This window comes from Ipomoea triloba, chromosome 3, assembly GCF_003576645.1.
Source record: "Ipomoea triloba cultivar NCNSP0323 chromosome 3, ASM357664v1".
NCBI lineage: Eukaryota > Viridiplantae > Streptophyta > Magnoliopsida > Solanales > Convolvulaceae > Ipomoea > Ipomoea triloba.
The window spans coordinates 29,990,489-30,010,308 of NC_044918.1; the positions used below are offsets into that span (position 1 = coordinate 29,990,489).

The following is a 19,820-nucleotide window of genomic DNA, read 5'->3' on the forward strand; positions in this document are numbered from 1 at the left end:
CTTCTTTTTTTTTTTTGAGTACTATTGACTCTATTACAATGTAATATCTGTTCATAATTACTTTATCAACCAAATGAAGTTCAAAGAGCCAATATCGCCTCCACTGAGGCTTGAACCCACCTCTCCCATGTGGGGTGCAACCGGGTGCCACTAAACCACAGGTTTTTGGTACCCGATTATTCAATTTTGAATAACCGGTTAGGAATGAAAAGTACAATTTTCCCTATCATTATTCAAAAGTAACTATTTTTAATATTTTTTTAAAATGATTTTTAATTTTTTTGTTTAACAATTATTTTAATGTAATTTTTAAATATATAATTTTTTAAAATTATACTTTTTGTATAATTTTAAATTATACATTGTGATCTAGTGGCACCCGATTTGCACTCCCACATGGAGGGGAGTGGATTCGAGCCTCAATGGAAGTAACTGTTGACTCTTTGTGCTTCAGTAAGTTGAGAAAGTAGCTAATTAGTTATGAACAGATACTACATTATAACAGAGTCAATAGTACTCAAAAACAAATATACTTTTTGTCCATAAATTATTGGGTGATTGTAAAATTCATCTCTATTTGTTAGGAGTACTCACTTTCTCTTAAGTTATATATTAATACTAAATTTACTATTATAAAAAATTAAAGGATAAATAATTAAAGCAAACACATAAAAAGAGATGACTTGAGACGGATGGAGTATATATTAATGTTTTGAGTGAGTCAATAAACTGGTAGCTAACAGTAACACTGATTCTTGACGAGGAAAACCCTCGACTGAGATTATTCTTCCTACGCATGAAGCCCTGAAGGTTATGTAATCAATTTACAGAATATTGTATACACTTAACAATAAAACAATAAATAATACAACAGGAACAACAAGTCATGCATGAAAGCCAAGGAAGGGGGATTCTTCATCAAAATAAATTTCCGAATACCACACCTCTTTCTTTCCTCGCAGTCCAATAACTACTTTGAGAGATAGATTATCAGGGTTGGTTTCCATCATCTTCGGCAATGTCAAATAAAAACTTTGGAAGAGAAGCAATGCGCGGAAGCTGAAACAGCAAATCAGCAAACGAGTCTCTCCTTGGAATGCTTGGCGCTGCTTGCCTACTGTCCTCTCCACAGATCACGCTCCCGCTCCCGCTCCCAGTCTTGGCCTCCTCATCATGTGAGGCCGCTACTCCAAAATGTTTTTCTTCATCAAGCTGGGCATTGTTAATTGTGGCAGGATCCTGCAAGAGACAGCAAAGGGAATTCACCTTCTTCATGAGACATTTCTCATCCGAAGCTGCTGCTGCTGCAGATTGATTATCGCTCATCAAGATATGAGCAATGTTCTCCAGTATGCCCTGGCACTCCGATGCCTGGTTGGAATGCATATTTCCTGAGTTCACCTGTTCCGAAATACAATTTCCTATATGGTTTACAAGGTCAGTCATCGACATTGATGGGCGAAGTCCAGTCACTTTCAATTGTTCCCAGCATTCTCGCCGTACAGAATCATTTCCTTTGAGATTTCTTCCATTCCCTTCAATTGCACGGGTATCCATCACTACACAAAAGAATATTTTCAGCGAAAAATTTTGAAATACACAACAATTTGTTGTATGTATTCATGTCAGTCAAACTCCATCTTCCAGACTGGAAACCACATTCTACACAAGTTATGGAATAACTATATTTCAATGGTGTAACTTTCATCACTAAAATAAGAGCAAGAGGGCATGATATGATTGCAGACTTCCATATATTTAGTGGCAACATAAATATATACCAATTAGGATTTGTGTATTAGATGTACAAATTATTATGATTTAAACAAAATATATCACTAATGCATTCCATGGCTATAGAAATATGCAGCAAGAACCAAAGTTGGAGATGCTAACAGGAAAGCATAGCAATTACAGAGCAGGTTCTATTCACCGCTCAATGCTGCAATTCATTCATTCAAGGCATGAATAGGCATTTACATTACAAAAACCATGGCATGCGACTTTAACATTGACAGTAAGACCAGATATGCTTCAAATACCACAGCTTATTTACCAACATTTGGACTACTTTAAAGTCAAGCAGCAAATTCTGATTTGATTAACTATGCTACATGCCATTAAGCCATAACATATTCCTCCAAGAAGATTCCAAACAAAGAAATAGGGTTAAAGCAGAAAAAAACTATCACAATGTGGCAGATAAACTCAAAAATGCATTCAGTAGAGGTCCAACCTGAGCTGGGAGAAGAAGCATCCTTGGAAGAATGTTCAGGAGCTCCATTGAGAAGATCTTGTTCGAAACTTATAGAAGATTGTCCTGCAGCTGGTGATGATGCTATACTTTGGACACCTGTGGTAGGAGATCCTTTAGCAGCAGAAAGTAGATTTAGGCCATGGTCTTTGAGCTCATTAGAGTTTTCAACAGGAGAAGGTTGAGACTCAAAATATGGTGAATTCATTAATATTTCAGGCTGCTGACTCAAAAAGTGAAGTCGTGTATCACACATTATCAGCTTCTCAAAATGCTTATTCAAGACACCTGGTGGACACCGTAGGATGTGTTCCCTAATCAGACCACATAAAAAAATCCGTTACTGGCCAGATGACTACTTGAACACCAAATGGTGTTACATTTCCAAGGAAAAAGAAAGAGATAATAATGGCAAAGAAGCAAAGTACAGTAGAATTTGCCCAAAGATTCTTAATTAACCAATAAGTAAACTGGTCATTTCCAATCATTGCCTCAGAAACCACTAAGAGAAGTCATACACACACTTACAATGAAAAAATGCACTCCAGTTGAGCTTTTTAGTTAAATAAGAAAGACATACGAGTGTGATTAATTAAATAAATTAAAAATTTATATTATAAAAAATAAAAATAAATAAATAAAAACCTTAGGCAAATAAGATAAAAGCAAACTATTTGTATGCAGAGAAGAAAATGTAACTTGCAAAATAAAAAGATCACAGATGTAAAAAACTTACAAGAGAGCATAAAAGATTTTACCCAATCTAATCATCTATCAGCATGAAATAGAAGAATGTGGTTCACATCTTTACAAAAGTTCTAAATGTGGAAATATAGAACTGCAATGAAAATGCAACAGCAGGTATAGGCAACGAAACAAACAGACAACTCTTCAGTTAATTATGCTCAAGTAAACACAAAAGAACATCAAATGCATCTAAGCAACTTTTGGCATTGCCATGCTAGAAATTATGTATTATTTACCTATTTATGCTAGCCTGTCCATCAGTAAAATCTGTTGTTGCTTGCCAAAGAGTGTGCTTCCTGGGCTGTGGATTAGTTTCCCTGAAGAAAAGGGGTTGTCGAACCAGCTGAATCACACGAAACCACTACTGTTAAGCAAAGTAACTCTACATGGGAAGTTATGCTGATTAGAGCATAAAAGAAAGAACAACCAGCATTACCACAATAGTTAAAGTGCCCGGATCATCATCAGGACAGTCTGCTCTCAAGCCCATAATATCAGACCACTGTATCTCAATTTTACTCTTCAACCCACCCTCAAGAATCTCCCAAACAATTTTATGCTTAGCAAAGTAACACTTTGCCACCAAATCACCTTCATATCTTGACACGTACTGCCAGAGGCGTCAACATCAGACCAAACCAACAATATTTTAAAAATGAAAACTCAGAATAATACAGAATTTTTTTTAGTAAGATACCTCCCAGGAGCCTATCTTTAGAAGTGAACCACAGAAATTTGAGGCCTTCAATTTATCAGTTCCACTTGAAGTAGATGAACCCCGTTCTTCCTTCTTGCTTCCAGAGGTTTGATCACTTGAAGTAGGCAACATGGGTGAAGCATTGCTTTGTGAGAGTTTCATCTGGATCAAGTCCAACAGTGATGGGCTCTTTCTCAGCCTCAAACCCAAGGGGCTTGGCTCATCAAGTGGATTGTATTGTGAAGGTGGGATTTGGAATTCATTGCTTCCATTGCTCCACTGTTCAATAATGGAAAATATTAGCAAAGGTAAATGGAACTGTGGGAAATTTTCATTACATCTCAGAACGGAAATAGGGAAAATCTCTAATTCCTAAAGCAACTATTATAGTAGTATTCCTAATCTAACAATATAAAACATTTGGTAACCTAATAATTTACTCCATACAACATTTCCAACCCAATGACTTAGTACATCCTACCACAGAGAGCAGTCTCTTGCACTTCTATCTCCCATTGTTTAACTTTGCTCTGTAACAAAGAGTTTCCTTGCAAATGCGTAACTACACACCTTGTAACAAACAAGGACTATATTTAACTTTTTATCTTGTTCTATTTTACTTATTTTCCCTTGTTTTTTGATTTTCCTAAAACAAATTAATCAGGCTCGCTCAGATTTAGAAACCATAAGAAATTTTCATAAAAATTAATAAATCAAATCAGCTAAAGCACTTCATATCTGGACCAAACAGATCACAGCCTAGAATTGTTAGCCCAATTTCAGCTTTTGTCTCTTTTTCCTGGTACCAAATAGCTTTTTCAGTTTCTTTCTGAGCTTTAAAAAAATTAAAAAAAAAATTAAAAAAACCTTAAAATTAGAAAGGCACAACTAGAGAGTAAAAGTAGTTAAATGTGCAACTCGTTCAGCTGTAAAAATATCATGTACTAAAACAATAGCAGCACAAACTCAGATCTTTCTAGGGGAAAGCGGGGATTTAACCTAAAAACAACTTCAAGCACTCAAAAATTTAATCAAGTTCCGGAAAAGAAAAACAATAAAATTAGGCGGAAATGTCAAGAAATCTAACTATCAGGAAAATGAAAGACCTGATCAGATGGCAACGAGGAAGAACCAGAAAGCCTCGATCGTTTACTGAGAGGTGCATGCTGGTCTTCAAGAGGGTCCTCGATCTCCAGTTTCACTGACCCAAACGACGCCATTTTCGCTGAAGACTTAATCGACTGAACAAGCGAACCAAAATCAAGTTTCCCGAAAGCAAACTGAAAACTGAAATTGGGGATTGCGCTACAAGAACTGAAATTCAGAGGACCGAGAAGAGTAATAGGAATCAAATGTGTCTACGGGGTTTTGGATTTCAATTAATTGGATTTCAAGTAGAGGAAGAATTGAATAATCCAAAAAACCCTAGTTGAAAAATAAAAGGAAAATGATCCCTGCTTTCTGTGAGAATTGCAATAGCGGAAAAATTATGTACATGTGCTTTATATAATATATGGTGAAAATTTGTCAAAGCATAGTAGTACGACCCATTGAAGGAAAGAAAATAAAATATATTCTACAAATTTGGTTACAATTTCATGCTAAAATTATTAAGATAACTTTTTTTTTTTTATAAATATAACCGATACTGCATTATAATTGTAACAGAGTCAGTAGTACTAAAAAAAATATAACTTCTTTTTTTTCTTCTATCTTAATTAATATTTAAATTTTTACATATTTATCAAATTAATTTATACTACCAAGCACATTACATTATGATGGCATCAATGTTATCTTTTTAGGAGTGTGTCTTATAGTGAACAAATACTACTAATATAATAGAATGTGAGAAAAATTAATTAACTTATACTAAGATTAATCAAATTATGTGTAATTAATAAATATAAAATTGATTTATTCTTTAAAATCTTCATAAATATAATGTCATATGTGATAATATGAAATTATTATTAAGTGATTTTTAGTAGAGGAAAATATATATTTAAGATAAAGATCAAAGTATATTCGATTGTGCAATTAGTCTCTCAATTAAAAGAAAAAAAATTCCAAAGTGAGCACTTCAATTTTTCAAATAAGTGCAATCTAACATATGAGCTTGTATGTTTCCGGTTAAACATTAGGAGGTGCGGTGGAAACAACGCGTGTTCGTTATTAGAAACTACGTGAATCAGCGTCATGACATGTATCACTGCTGTTGCCAATTGTCACCCTGCCTATCAGTGTTGCTATTTTGAGGAAGGTGACAGTCACCGCCTCCTTCCAAATTGGAATGAGGCGGCGCCGTTTTACCTGGCCTCCTTTCGTTTTGGAAGGAGATAAAGTTGCTTCCTTTCAATCTGGAAGGAGGAAAGATGTCGCCTCATTCTAATATGAAAAGAGGCAATGCCACCTCCTTCTGATCTAGAAGGAGGTAGCCTCTTTCAAGTTCCGAAGGAGGCTGTAAAATGTCGACGATAACAGTCAAAGACCAAAAAATAAAATAAAATAAATATTTTTATTTTTTTACTGATAACCTGTTGGTTACTGATAAATTATGTCTAATTGCACAATTTTAAAGAGTTTAATTGTATAATTGAACACTTTTAAAATTGGAGGACCTAATAGCTTTTTCACAGAAAATTAACAGATCTATTTGACCATTTTCTCTATATTTTTATTTATTTACATATATTTCTTACTCTTATGTCTCCTTTAAAAAGTGAAACAATATGGGCAAAGTGTGTGTATGTGTGGTTGGGTTTCCGTGCAGTTGGGGCGCTCAGGTGTGATTGTGCGCTGAGAGGAGAACCATTGATCTTGCCAAAATCAATGTTCAGTATTAATAACATTAAAAAAAAACATGGTGGCAGTTTGGTCGTTTTCATATGCGTCAAATGTAAGGTGCGTGATTTTTCTTCTTAAAGTGTGCGGTTTTCCTTCTTAAGGTGCGTGGTTTTGTGCTTGAGATGCGTTAGTTGTTGAAACTTAAGTGTGTCGATCTAAAGCTTTAAGTGCGTGATTTGTGTGCTTAAGGTGCGTCAGTTATTGAAACTTAAGGTGCGTCGGTCTAAGGCTTTAGGTGCGTGGTTTTCCTTCTTAAGGTGCGTGGTTTTCCTTCTTAAGGTGCGTTTATTTTTTTTGGCAATTCCAAAACACAAACAATATTCTTTATAAGATTTTCTCTACAAAGCCATATTTATGTTAATCCAGCGTAAGGTGCGTAGATTAAAAGGTTAAGGTGCATCACTTAAATCTGAGCCATGGATCTTGCTTAAATCAACGTCCAGGATTACCAAAATAAAAAAAAATGCGGTGGCAATTTGATAATTTTTACATCTAGATCAAATTTAAGGTGCGTGATTTTCCTTCTTAAGGTGCGTGATTTTTGTGCTTAAGGTGCGTGAGTTTTGTACTTAAGGTGCATGGGTTTTGTGATTAAAGTGTGTGGGTTGTGTTTAAGGTGAGTAGTGCTTGAAACTTAAGATGCGCGATTGTTTTACTTAAGGTGAGTGATTTTTTCGCTTAAGGTGAATAGTTGAAACTTGGTGAGTTAACTTGAAGCTTAAGGTGTGTTTTTTTCTTCTTTAAGGTTCATGGTTTGTTTACTTAATTTGTATGCTTAAAGTACTTAAGGTGTGTGAGTTTTGTGATTAAAGTGCGTGGGTTGTGTTTAAGGTGAGTAGTTATTGAAACTTAAGATGCATGATTGTTTTACTTAAGGTGCGTGGTTTTTTCGCTTAAGGTGAGCAGTTGTTGAAACTTAAGGTGAATCAACCTGAAGCTTAAGGTGCGTTTTTTCCTTCTAAGTTCATGGTTTGTGTACTTAAGGTGCGTGATTTGTATGCTTAAAGTGCGTGAGTGTTGAAACTTAAGGTGAGTGAACCTAAATCTTAAGGTGCGTGGTTTTCCTTTTTAAGATGTGTTGTTTTCCTTCTTAAGGTGCGTCAGATTTTTTTATTTTTTTTAAGTTCCAAAACACAACCAATATTCTTTATAAGATTTTCTCTACAAAGTCATTTATGTTAATCCAACTTAAGATGCTTAGATTAGAAACTTAAGGTACATCAGTTTAGAATTCTTTTTAAAGAGCATTAATCACCGCACAACCGCACGAGAAGCTTTAACCGCACCGAACCATTCCCTATATATATATATATGAAAAGAAGACATATTTCATTGATTTTATTTTATTTGTTATTTTTACTATTATTAGTTAAATTATTCATTTTAAAAATCATTTATAAATTTAATTTTGTGAGTTTATAATTTTTTAATATATAAATTTTATTTAATATTATAAATAATTTAAATTAAATCATGGAGTTTTTTGTTGGCATTCAAAAAAAACCCTCGAGTTAATTTTACGAATGGTTTATTGACTATTGACATTTATTCATTTTTATCTTTGACGTTCAATTTGACTATAAATGGTCCATTGACTATTGACCTTTACCAATTTTCATATTCGACTTTCAATTTGATCATAAATGGTCCATTGACTAGTGATTTTGTTTCAAATTTGGTCAGTCTTTTAAATATCCACTTAGCAAACATTAAATTTAATGGTAATAATGTAAAAAATTAGCTTATTGTTGAGATAGGCAAATTGAGTTAAAAAATGTAGGTTATGTTTGGCAAATAGAGCCTTAATACACATGGTTCATCGTTGGTGGGGATGTAAAGAACCAAACTTTTATTTTATTACCCTTAAATTTAACATTTACTGATTTACTAAATAGATATTTAACTGAAGAATTGTATTTGGAACAAAATCAATAGTTAAAAAGTCATTTATGATCAAATTAAAAGTCGATGATGAAAATTAGTATGATCAATTGTTAATAGATCATTTATGGTCTAATTGAAAGTCAAAAATAAAAATTAGTAAATGCCAATAATCAATGGACCATTCATAGAATTAACTCTTAAATCCTATTAGTCAAATTAAATATATGACATGAGATGGAGGAGTACGGAAGGTCAGAAGGTCAGAAGCCAATCATTATACTATTGATCATAGTTTATCTTACAATGTGAATCAATGACATAAAGTTCATTTTTTACATACTAAAAGTTTATTTTATAAAAACATAAAGGCCCTGTTTAGTAAATAATCAACATATCAGTCAATTTTGGCTTATTTGACCACTATTAGTTGTTTGGTTAATAAGCTTTTTGTAACTCCAAGATATTAAAATTTAAAAGGCTACTCAAAGCAGCTTTTTCAATTCGCTTTTTTGAAAAAAGAAATTATACCAAACAGCTATCAGCTAACAGCTAATCTATCAAACAACTTTCTACAATTAGCTAATGTTATCAACTAATTATACCTTCTAACCCAATCAGCTAACAAGCATTTACAAAATATGGCCAAAATATCCATTATTTAAATGCTCATTTTTATGCTTTAAAGATTCATTATTTAATATATTATTTAAAAAGAATTTTTAATATACTTAAAATGAATATTTATTCATGATTCTTATTATAATGTGGACTATGATCCACAATATAATTTGTTGTATGAAGCATATATGTAAATTAACTAATTAAGAGCAAAAATGGTAAATAATTTATTAGTTTTCGAATTTAATAAAGGCTCCATTATTGGACGGGGTGGAAATAGAGCTGTTAACGAACCGAACATAAACGAACGGAGGCTGTTCGTGTTCGTTTGTTAAGGATTTTAGGGTGTTCGTGTTCGTGTTCGTTTGTTAAAGTTTTTGAAAATCCTGTTCGTGTTCGTTTGTTAAGCGTTCGTTAGTGTTCATTAACGTTTGCGAACATGTTCACGAACGTGTTTGTTAACGTTAACGAACACGTTCACGAACGTGTTCGCAAACGTTAACAAACACGTTCACAAACATGTTCATTTACGTTCATGAACACGTTCGTGAACACTTAATAACCAAACACTTGCACATGTTTATGAACACATTTGTTCGCGAACAATAAATAATCTGCATTCACATATACACGAACAATTATATATATATATATATATATATATATATATATATATATATATATATATATATATATATATATATATATATATATATATATATATATATATATATATATATATATATATATATATATATATATATATATATATATATATATATATATATATATATATATATATATATATATATATATATATATATATATATATATATATATATAAACATGTTTGCGAACATTATTAAACGAACACTAAACGAGCTTGTTCGCGAACACTATTAAACGAACACAAACGAGCTTGTTCACGAACACTACTAAACGAACACAAATGAGCTTGTTCGCGAACACTTAGCAAACGAGCTTACCACTGCTCAGACTCTGTTCGTTTATTAACCGAGCTCTAAATTTTGTTTGTTAATGTTCGTTTACCTTAATAAACGAACATAAACAAACGCTTACCGAGCTCGAACACGAGTAGTTTGTCAAAAGCTCTGTTCGTTAACCGCCCTAGGTGGAAATATCAAATATGGAATCCCTTGGAGAACGAGTATTTGTAATAAAATGTATTTGGGTGGGTCCCTTCTTACCCACCATGTTCCCTGAAGCATTTTTAATGTGTTCTATTCTTACACATTTTCCTTTTAAATTTCACGAGTTAGTGACTAAAAATCCAAAAATATAGACTACCAATTTTTATTATTTTTTTAAAATACTACTAACTCTATTATAGAGTATTATAACTCTATTATAGAGTATTATAAGGGAGTAATTTAGTGTCGTTGGACTACAAAGTCATTGGCACCACTAGCTTCTATTAAATTAATATAATTTTAAAAGATTAATTTGATTGAGGTCAATAGCTGCATTTCTAGCAGGGTGGAGGAAAAATAAAAAGAAATAAGAGGTAAATTTTCATGAGTAACATTAGATAATTATATAATTAAAAAAATATATTTTTAATAGATATATTAACAAAAAAAAATAAAAAAAACATCCCTTCGTTGACAGAAGTTATAACACAGCTTGATAACACATAACACGGACACTAAATTCGTTATATGTATGTCTATGGAGGCACCACTTAACCAATTGAATAGTCCATACTAGCACTGTCAAAGTGGGTCGGCTCGCCCCATCATGAGCCTAATTTTTAGGGCTTTTGTTTTGTTTTTATATATATATATATATATATATATATATAAAAGGNACCATGTTCCCTGAAGCATTTTTAATGTGTTCTATTCTTACACATTTTCCTTTTAAATTTCACGAGTTAGTGACTAAAAATCCAAAAATATAGACTACCAATTTTTATTATTTTTTTAAAATACTACTAACTCTATTATAGAGTATTATAACTCTATTATAGAGTATTATAAGGGAGTAATTTAGTGTCGTTGGACTACAAAGTCATTGGCACCACTAGCTTCTATTAAATTAATATAATTTTAAAAGATTAATTTGATTGAGGTCAATAGCTGCATTTCTAGCAGGGTGGAGGAAAAATAAAAAGAAATAAGAGGTAAATTTTCATGAGTAACATTAGATAATTATATAATTAAAAAAATATATTTTTAATAGATATATTAACAAAAAAAAATAAAAAAAACATCCCTTCGTTGACAGAAGTTATAACACAGCTTGATAACACATAACACGGACACTAAATTCGTTATATGTATGTCTATGGAGGCACCACTTAACCAATTGAATAGTCCATACTAGCACTGTCAAAGTGGGTCGGCTCGCCCCATCATGAGCCTAATTTTTAGGGCTTTTGTTTTGTTTTTATATATATATATATATATATATATATATAAAAGGTCGGGCTCGCAGCTCGCAAGAGCTAACCCACGCAAGTTGCAGGCTTTAGTGGGTCGGACCCTTTAGGCCCGCTATTTTGCGGGCCAATTTTTTTTTAGTCCTAACCCACCCCACTGCGAGGCGGGTGCGGACCAGCCTGCGGGTTTCGGTCCACTTTGACAGTCCTAATCCATACTAAGTTAATAGTTTTTTTTTAGTAGTCCTGTTAAGCCAATGACTAAAGAGAGGCAGTCTCAAGATAGGAGCTTTAATTTGTATTTATTATTATTATTAATTTTTTTTTTGAAAACCAACGGAAAGAACTTTATTAAAATCAAACGTCCAATACAATCAGGAATAGAAGAAAACCAACTAGACGGACCAGTTTGCGAACGAGCCGCTTTAGTTAAAGCATGAGCGCACTTATTCACTGATCTAGGGATGAACTTAAAGGACACTACTTCAAAGTGTCGTCGAAACTCCTTACAGGAACTAAAGACAACAACATACATAAGACAGATCAGGCCTGGAACCATTAAGCTAATAGCAAATTGTCTGGCAATCTGACAGAATCATGACCTTAGTATAGCCTCTTTCCTTCCCACGAAAGAACTTCTTTAACAACCACAACTTCTGTCAAATGAGCATCATTTAAACACTGAATTGGACCATTCCTAGCTGCCAAGAAGTTACCATCACTATCCATCACCATGCAACCAAAGAAAGCCTATTCAAGATCGAAAAAAATCGTTGCGTCAACAAAGACTTTAACTACACCAGATGGGGCTTCAACCACAGACTGCGAAGATCGCAGAGGATCGTCAATTGTAGGAGTAGGCGCTACCATATGCTACCAAGCCTCCACATAACGCTGCACCTCATGCATAACATTCATAACTCCAAGGATACTTCATTTCTTCATTCTATGAGCGACTTTTAGACAACTCCAAGGCTATCCTAGACACATCTTCTATGGGATGAGTATTCATAGACATGGCACCGGAGATAGGTGAAGAAATGATAGAGATAATCATGGCTAACACTACATATTAGCACAATGAAAGGGTTGACCCACCAAGAAAGGAGAGACTTTCCGAGATGTTTGAGAATATGGCCTTGCGAGCACAACTCAATGTTATTCAACATATGTTCAATCAAGTGGTACAAGGACCCAATCAAGGAGTTCAATCGGTTGAGTGGTTGGCACATCTCTCAACAATCAAGCTCAACAATGTCAACACTCGGTATCTTTCAGCCCTCAAAATATGACCATGGTATCTTGTTTTGACATTTGTAGAGGTTACCATGCCTAAATTCTTACCTCAACCATGGAGCAAATAGATGTGGTGGGGTATGCTAGACAAGGTCAAGCCTATATAGGGTACAACCAACAAAATAGAGGTCATATGAGCTTCTCTTGGAGCAACCCCACCGAGGCGAAAACCCTAAGTTCTCTATTTAAGAACCCACCTCCCATATACAAGGTAATTAAGGTTAGAGGGATAAATTATGTGCCTACTATAAATAACATATATTATGTATATGCAGTTAACATATTATGTGTTTGTAGTTAATAAATTATGTATATGCACTTAATATATTAGGTGGACCCTAGCCCATTGTATAGTTTGTTATATTCTGATATAAATATAGTTCAAATATCAAATGTCACCATCTCACATATATTAGTATTGAAGCAATATGTTATATTCTGATATAAATATAGTTCAAATATCAAATGTTACCATCTCACATATATTAGTATTGAAGCAAAAAATTACTCCGTATTACATATTTTGCTCAAAGGGAACATATTCAAAATATTTGGATATTAGTTTGAAATTTTGAATTTGTGATTATTTTATAATGTTATAGTTTCAAAAAGAATTAAATTTAAAAATTGGTTAAAGTGTCATTCAGCATCATCAACTATATCTGATTATTCATGCCGCACTCTGACCTTTCATAATGTATATATCGAGCCACAAACCAAAAAATATTTTTCATCTAAAATTTTTTACAGGTTACTCACAGGTTGCAGGTTAAAATTTTCTTACATGGACTTTTTTTTTTTTCTTTTTTCTTTTTTCTTCTAGCATTCTTGCCGCAATATGGTATTACCTGCGAAAGGCTTGACATTTTCTATGAACTTGGATTCGGAGGCCCTTGGTAGGATGTCAAAGAACTTCATAATACTAGTCTTATCATCCTTCAATATGATAGAGGTGGGATTGGAGAAATTATAAGCTTTGAGTGGAGAGATTCAAACACTATGTTCCATCTTCACCATCTCTAATCAAATTGCATATATCAGAACGCTCCACCAAACAATAATGCCGGCTACGGAACCCATCTTTTATCACTACTTGAGGCCTTCTAACATTGAGCGGATCTTCTCCGGGCGATCCATAGCTGTCGCAAATGCAAGTATTAACACATTTGGTCTCTCTATTCCATGCATCAACGTTGTAACATGCTTCTTTTGGAGTCGAGAGAGATATTGCAGTAGTTATTATCAAATTGTTAGTCACTAAAGCAGCAGATGGATCAGAGAATCATATATATTATATGGTAGCGGACTGAAAACTAAGGGGCAAGTGGGTGAGGATCGGAAATCATGGTAGAAAATCATCATCATCATCAACACATGCTGTAATACTGGAGGGGAAATTCATGTGTTGGAAAGGATTCAGACTGATTATTATTATTATGTTCAGAAGTTGTTCAGGGGAAGTTCATGTCGTCCCTCCCACGCTGTAGTTGGGCTGATCAATCTCATGATTTGTCGTTCCTCCAACGTTAACACGACTAAATATCTTCTCTCTCTGCTATCTTATACTGCCTCCTTTGTGAAAGTGGAAACAGGAGAGAGAAAGACGAGAGATAGACAATGCTGCCAACGAATCAGAGTTCGAAACTCTGTGAAATAACTGTTTAGTTTTTTTTTTTTTAAATAATTAAAAACACTTACATGGACTACATGGACTAAAAAATAAGGCCACATCAGCTTATTACCGTGCCATGTCATCACCAAAACTGGAAAACCTGTAAAAAGTTCTAAACGATTTTTTTCAATATATACGTTATGAAAGGTCAGTGTGCGACATGAATAATCATATACAGTTCATGGTACGAGATGACACTTTAGCCTTAAAAATTTAATGTGGAAAATAATGGTTGGTAAATATGATTTTCAAATTGAAAAAAGGAATTAGAGGATGGATAACTGAAAATCATATACCAAAAGACTAAGGTAAACAGACCCAATTACAAAAACGTATTATCCAAATCTGCATTAAAAAAAAAACAAAAAAAAATTTAAGAATGAAAAAAAAAACCTTTAAAAATAGAGGTGAACACAACAATGTTTACTGATGTGTACATAGGAAGCATATAACAGAAGCCTTTGTAAGTAGAATTTCAAATATACATCACGAAGTTACACATTTGGGTATACTAATGCTATGGAGTGATCTTATAACAAAACTGTCTTCCTGCAAGACTAGCATAGATACCTAGAATACAATGATGACAAGCCGAATAAGCATGCATTCTCCATCCTAAGTTCAGAGCAGAATCTTATAGTTAAACTACAAATTAATGACCACTAAAGCTGCTCCAACAAAAATCTCTTCTATCTCTTGCACATTGCAAACCAGCGCATAGATGTAAAGAATGAATCAATCAACAAGTCTATCAACCCGGTTCCAATTGCTTCCTCACAAATATGGAATATCGATCTCCATCTGATTGTCTATATAATTTTAAGCCTTGAAGCGCCTAAATTCAAACCAAATCTCGTAGTGGTTGAAGAGCAAACTATCATGAGTGTGCTTCCCAAGATACTCAAGCCCAAGATTACTTAGCCTTTTTGTGCATTCGTCTCCTCCTAATCTTGAACAGAACTTTATATTGTGTGACACGAAAATACGACCATCTAGAGGTTTTAATCTATCAACAAGTCTCTCTAACCCAGCCCATACAAGCTTATCGGGCATATGAAGGAAAACAGCACTTGCGTATATCAAATCATACATGGTTCCAGATCCAAATTTACTGAACTCCATGTCTTCACCTCTTACAATAAGAGGACGTTTAGGTAATAAACCTTGGGATGGAAGCTCATACCTCAAGGCAGCCATTAAGGATAGCTCATCTCTTTCAAGGCAGTGGTATTGTCCAGGGTTCAAGTACCGGATGAAATGCAAACCAACACGAAGGGTCCCACATCCAATCTCCAAAACTTTGGAGTTAGGAGCTAGATGAACTGATTCTGCAAGGAATTCAAACACATCTCGCCCTCCTGCCCAAGGTTCCCCATAATTGCTGTGGTGCTCTTCTACAAGGAGCTCACTGGGACAAGCGAGAGCAGTGTGATTATTTGCTTCCTCTCCTTCATAGTGTGATACTCCCTTGAACCTTCAAAAAAAAAAAAAATTCAACATGAATTCTGACAACTAGCTCAACTCCTCAAGGAAGCAAATAAGAGTTCCAGTTTTCCTATGGGAAGAGCTAGATTCAATTTGAAAAAAAAAAAAAGAAAAAGAAAAGAAAAAGAAAAAAAAAAAAAAAAAAAAGAAGAAATGCAGAGTAAGAAGTCAAATAGCAATCAATGGGGAAAATAATTATTTTTTGGTAATAATTATGTAATCTGTTTCTTGTTCTACTCAATTAAACAAAGTTAATATTTAGTTGATTACTTGTGAAAGTTTGTTCTCTTTCTTCTCATCATTCTTTTCCTTCAATATTAATAGGGATAAAGTACAAATAAGCCATGGGAAACAACAATCAAGCCACCCAATTCAAATTCATTCACGAACAACAATTAGCTTTTATTAGCAGGTAACTCTCCAATTTTTGCCTACTACGATCGCCAAATGTTTTTTTTTTTTTTCCTTTAAAAAAAAAAGTTTTGTCCACCGTGGATTAAGCAAAACCAAACCCCAGCTATTTAAGAAACAAGAAACCACCATTGGTGGCAAAATTAAGAGGGCTTATGAGTTGCCCCTCAAAGGTTTGATCTTTATCAAGCCCGTAAAAAAGGGGTTGTTATTTGAATTTCCCCTTTTTAATTTTTGTTCTGTGTACATTTTTCTAGTGTTAAGATTACCACCCACTCTGTTATTTAATTTTGGTAAGAATCAGGTGGACTTTTCAAATATTTTTTTTTTTGTTCTGAATATTTTGAAAATATTTTTGTTTGGAAGTTGAAAGTTTAGGCATGGCAGCTTCAATGTGGAGTAGTAGTACAGCTGTAGATGAGCCTTTTAATGGAGGCAGTGAGCTCATGGAAACACTTGAGCCTTTTATGATCAAGACTGCTTCTCTTCTACCGCCGCCTCCTCCTCCTTTGTCTTTACCTTTCTGTTCCCCTCTGAAAATTAGTCATTTTACCCTTCTGTTTCTTCTTTTTTTCTTTCTCTTCTCCCTCTGTTTCCTTTCCCTATGATTATGATTCTGCCTTTGGCTCATCAGCTCCCAGCATTATGAGCTCCGATGGTTGTTTGACCTCCGGTACCTATATGTTTTCTTAGCAGGGGTTTAAGGGCTTCAGGTTTGAGCAACCAGGGTATATCGGGCTGAACCAGTTGACACCGACTCAGATTAAGCAGATCCAAGCTCAGATCAATCAGCAGCAACTACCGCCGCACCATGAGATGAGTTCCGCAGCAAAAGGGAGCCAATGCTGGTTTTTGTTTCTTAAATAGCTAGGGTTTGGTTTTGCTTAATCCACGGTGCATAGAACTTTTAAAATAAATAAATAAACACCTGGCAATCCTAGTAGGCAAAAACTGGGAAGTTAACCGCTAAAAAAGCTAATTGCTACTTTTTTTCAGGTTCATGGATGAATTAGGAGCTTATTCAAATTGAGTGGCTTAATTGCTGTTTCCAAATAGTTGGACTGCTTATTTGTAATCGCAAATTAATATTATAAGACCAAAAAATCTAAATTCAATGCAGTTTTTCAGTCCCACCTTTATGCTTCCTCCATCCAAAATTTACAACAAAAGAGACACCTACTTACAAAAAACTGAAGAGTTTTTATAGAAGTACCCTAAATGCCAATAGTTTTGAAGTAAAATATTCAACACAACGCAGAACCAGAGAATATGTCAGGATGGGTATTTGGAATAACAAAGTCAAAATCAACTGCTTAATAACATAGATTTTTTTCATAGTAACAAGTTCCTTACAGAACACTGATGTAGTTAATAACCTCTAAAAGAAACAGAGAGTTCCCTAGTAACTAGGAGGCTACCAACACAATTATCTAGGTGAACTTACTGACCATTCACACAGTTCAACATGTGTGACTGGCTAATTAGTCACCAAATTTTCCTTTAACCAAAGCAAACTAAAAAAATACTCTAAAATAGCTCAAACACTAAATTGATTATTTACCACATAAGGATTTGCTAAATAGAACATTAAAATTGAAACGGAAATACTTCAAATCCACAAGTTTTGAGATTAAACAGTCCAAAGATATTGTAAAAAACATCTTTATCGTAAAACTCATAATTCAAAACTACATATAGAAGACAATGAAGTTAACAGCCTCTGAGAGAAAAACTAGAATTCTCCTATAACAAGGAAGCCACCAACACAATGATCTAGGTGAACTTACTGGCATATTAGCAAAGCTGCATAGAGTTAAGCATGTATAACTTGTTAATTAGCCAACAGATTTTCCCTAATTTGGTTCATTTACAAAAAAAATAATAATAATAATAATAATAAATAAATAAATAAAAGGTACTCCAAAATAACTCTAGATTAAATTGATTGCTAAAGACACTGTTTGAAGAAAGATTTTAAAAACAAAAAAGCCTAACAATTTTGAGGTAAAAATATAAAATTTTGAACACCAAGCATATAGGGGTAATACGTACGGGTAGGTTGATCTAAATAACAAAGTTCAAAGAAAATGCTAAATAATTTCTTTTTCCTACATCTTTTCATAATTCAAAATACTTACAGATTTACTATACAAATATAGTTAATATCCTCTGAAAGGAATACTCACAACTCACTCTCTTGTAAAAAGGAGCAGCTCAATCATATAGGTGAACTTACTGACCATTAACCTATAGGCTTGGTATGTGTGACTGGCCAATAGCCACCAAATTTTCCAAACCCAAGCAGATTCACATACTTCCCTTCACTCTAGAAAAACCCTAGAGTATGGAGGGGATAACCACCAGTGACAGCAACCGGTGGTAGCCCCAATGATGTGGCCTTTAGAGGTTTCTCTAGAGAGAAAACCTTTCTGGTGGTTGTTTCCCCATTGGCGCAACCAACTTCCTTGGCTCCTCCTTATACGGAGGGTTTTTCTTCTACTTTAACTATATCTTCTACTTTACTCCCTTCTTATCATTCAGATAAATACTACACGGGTGGTTCAAGTTTGCTTTTAATCCGGTCATATTCGGTTAGTGTGGCTTGGCTATAGTGTATGCTACAGATCTGAGGGATGGGCACAAAGACTGTTTTTAGCCAAGGGGACAAGGAGTTCTTGTGCTATAAGCTAGATGTCTCTTGGTAACATTGGCTTGTGATCAACTTTTTTTTTTCTCCTTTTAGTCTTTTGGTTGGCACTCTATTGCTGAGGATTTCTTCTCCTAAAATTGAATCTTCTTGTGATCTCTTCACCCTATTTAGCTCAAGAGTGCTTGCTTACTGTTACTATACTTATGCTTCTAAATTGAAGTCCAAATATAACTTATAAGAAGTACAGGCAGGAAGCTATTGACCGCTCAAATCATATCCCAAAGGCTATTTACTATGTATTATAAACATCAATAGTCAGCAATCAATCTTTCAATAAAAAACTAATTCATATATGCAACCAAATCACTAGAGGAATAAGAAGATCAAACCTAACCAAATTATAAACCCATGCACTCAAATAAGCATAAATATGCACACAGACTAATACAGACATAAGTTTAAAGGGTGCATAGCATACTGAAGAAGATCCTGGAGCTGGTGTTGGCGAGTGCGAGGGTTAATCCCTTTGCGGAGCACATTCTGTCTCATATGGAGGCCATTGGCCACGATCTGCCCCTTCACCCACTCAATATCCTCTGCCGACGGCGAGATCCGCTCCTCATAGGAGCCGGTGGTAGCGGCGCTAGAGGCAGTGCGATCCGGGGCGGTAGGGCAAGAGCAAGTAGGGGGAGATGAAGGTGAAGACAGAGAAGAGAGGAGAACGAAGAAGAAGACTGCGGCTGTGGCGGCGGTGAGAACAAGCACCGGCACTGATATCACCACTCCCTTCGATGACGCCAGCAGAGCCATAGTAGCGCTGCCAACAAGATCTATCTGTCTTCTCTCCAAACATTTTTC

The 19,820-nt window shown here is 34.4% G+C and overlaps 2 protein-coding genes across 2 annotated transcripts; both read right to left on the bottom strand.

Moving 5' to 3' along the window:
* Nucleotides 1-679: 679 nt before the first annotated feature.
* LOC116013908 lies at nt 680-5,172 on the bottom strand. Its single transcript, XM_031253872.1, has 6 exons — nt 4,805-5,172; nt 3,699-3,977; nt 3,438-3,611; nt 3,238-3,344; nt 2,237-2,568; nt 680-1,559 (listed from the first exon to the last, which is right to left on the bottom strand). The coding sequence occupies exons 1-6, from the start codon at nt 4,916-4,918 to the stop codon at nt 991-993; spliced, it is 1,575 nt and encodes a 524-aa protein (XP_031109732.1). The 5' UTR covers nt 4,919-5,172; the 3' UTR covers nt 680-990.
* A 9,646-nt stretch (nt 5,173-14,818) lies between these two features.
* Nucleotides 14,819-19,820, bottom strand: LOC116014510. The gene is made up of 2 exons (XM_031254581.1): nt 19,441-19,820; nt 14,819-15,890 (listed from the first exon to the last, which is right to left on the bottom strand). The coding sequence occupies exons 1-2, from the start codon at nt 19,770-19,772 to the stop codon at nt 15,236-15,238; spliced, it is 987 nt and encodes a 328-aa protein (XP_031110441.1). The 5' UTR covers nt 19,773-19,820; the 3' UTR covers nt 14,819-15,235.

Excerpts from the sequence above, each read along its gene's own strand:
- LOC116013908 (XM_031253872.1), bottom strand. The coding sequence starts at position 4,918 with ATGGCGTCGTTTGGGTCAGTGAAACTGGAGATCGAGGACCCTCTTGAA. Across the intron at positions 2,569-3,237 it reads GGACAGGCTAGCATAAATAG|GGAACACATCCTACGGTGTC; the intron begins GTAAATAATACA and ends TGGTCTGATTAG. Across the intron at positions 1,560-2,236 it reads TGCTTCTTCTCCCAGCTCAG|TGATGGATACCCGTGCAATT; the intron begins GTTGGACCTCTA and ends TCTTTTGTGTAG.
- LOC116014510 (XM_031254581.1), bottom strand. The coding sequence starts at position 19,772 with ATGGCTCTGCTGGCGTCATCGAAGGGAGTGGTGATATCAGTGCCGGTG. Across the intron at positions 15,891-19,440 it reads CAGCTCCAGGATCTTCTTCA|GTTCAAGGGAGTATCACACT; the intron begins GTATGCTATGCA and ends TTTTTTTTGAAG.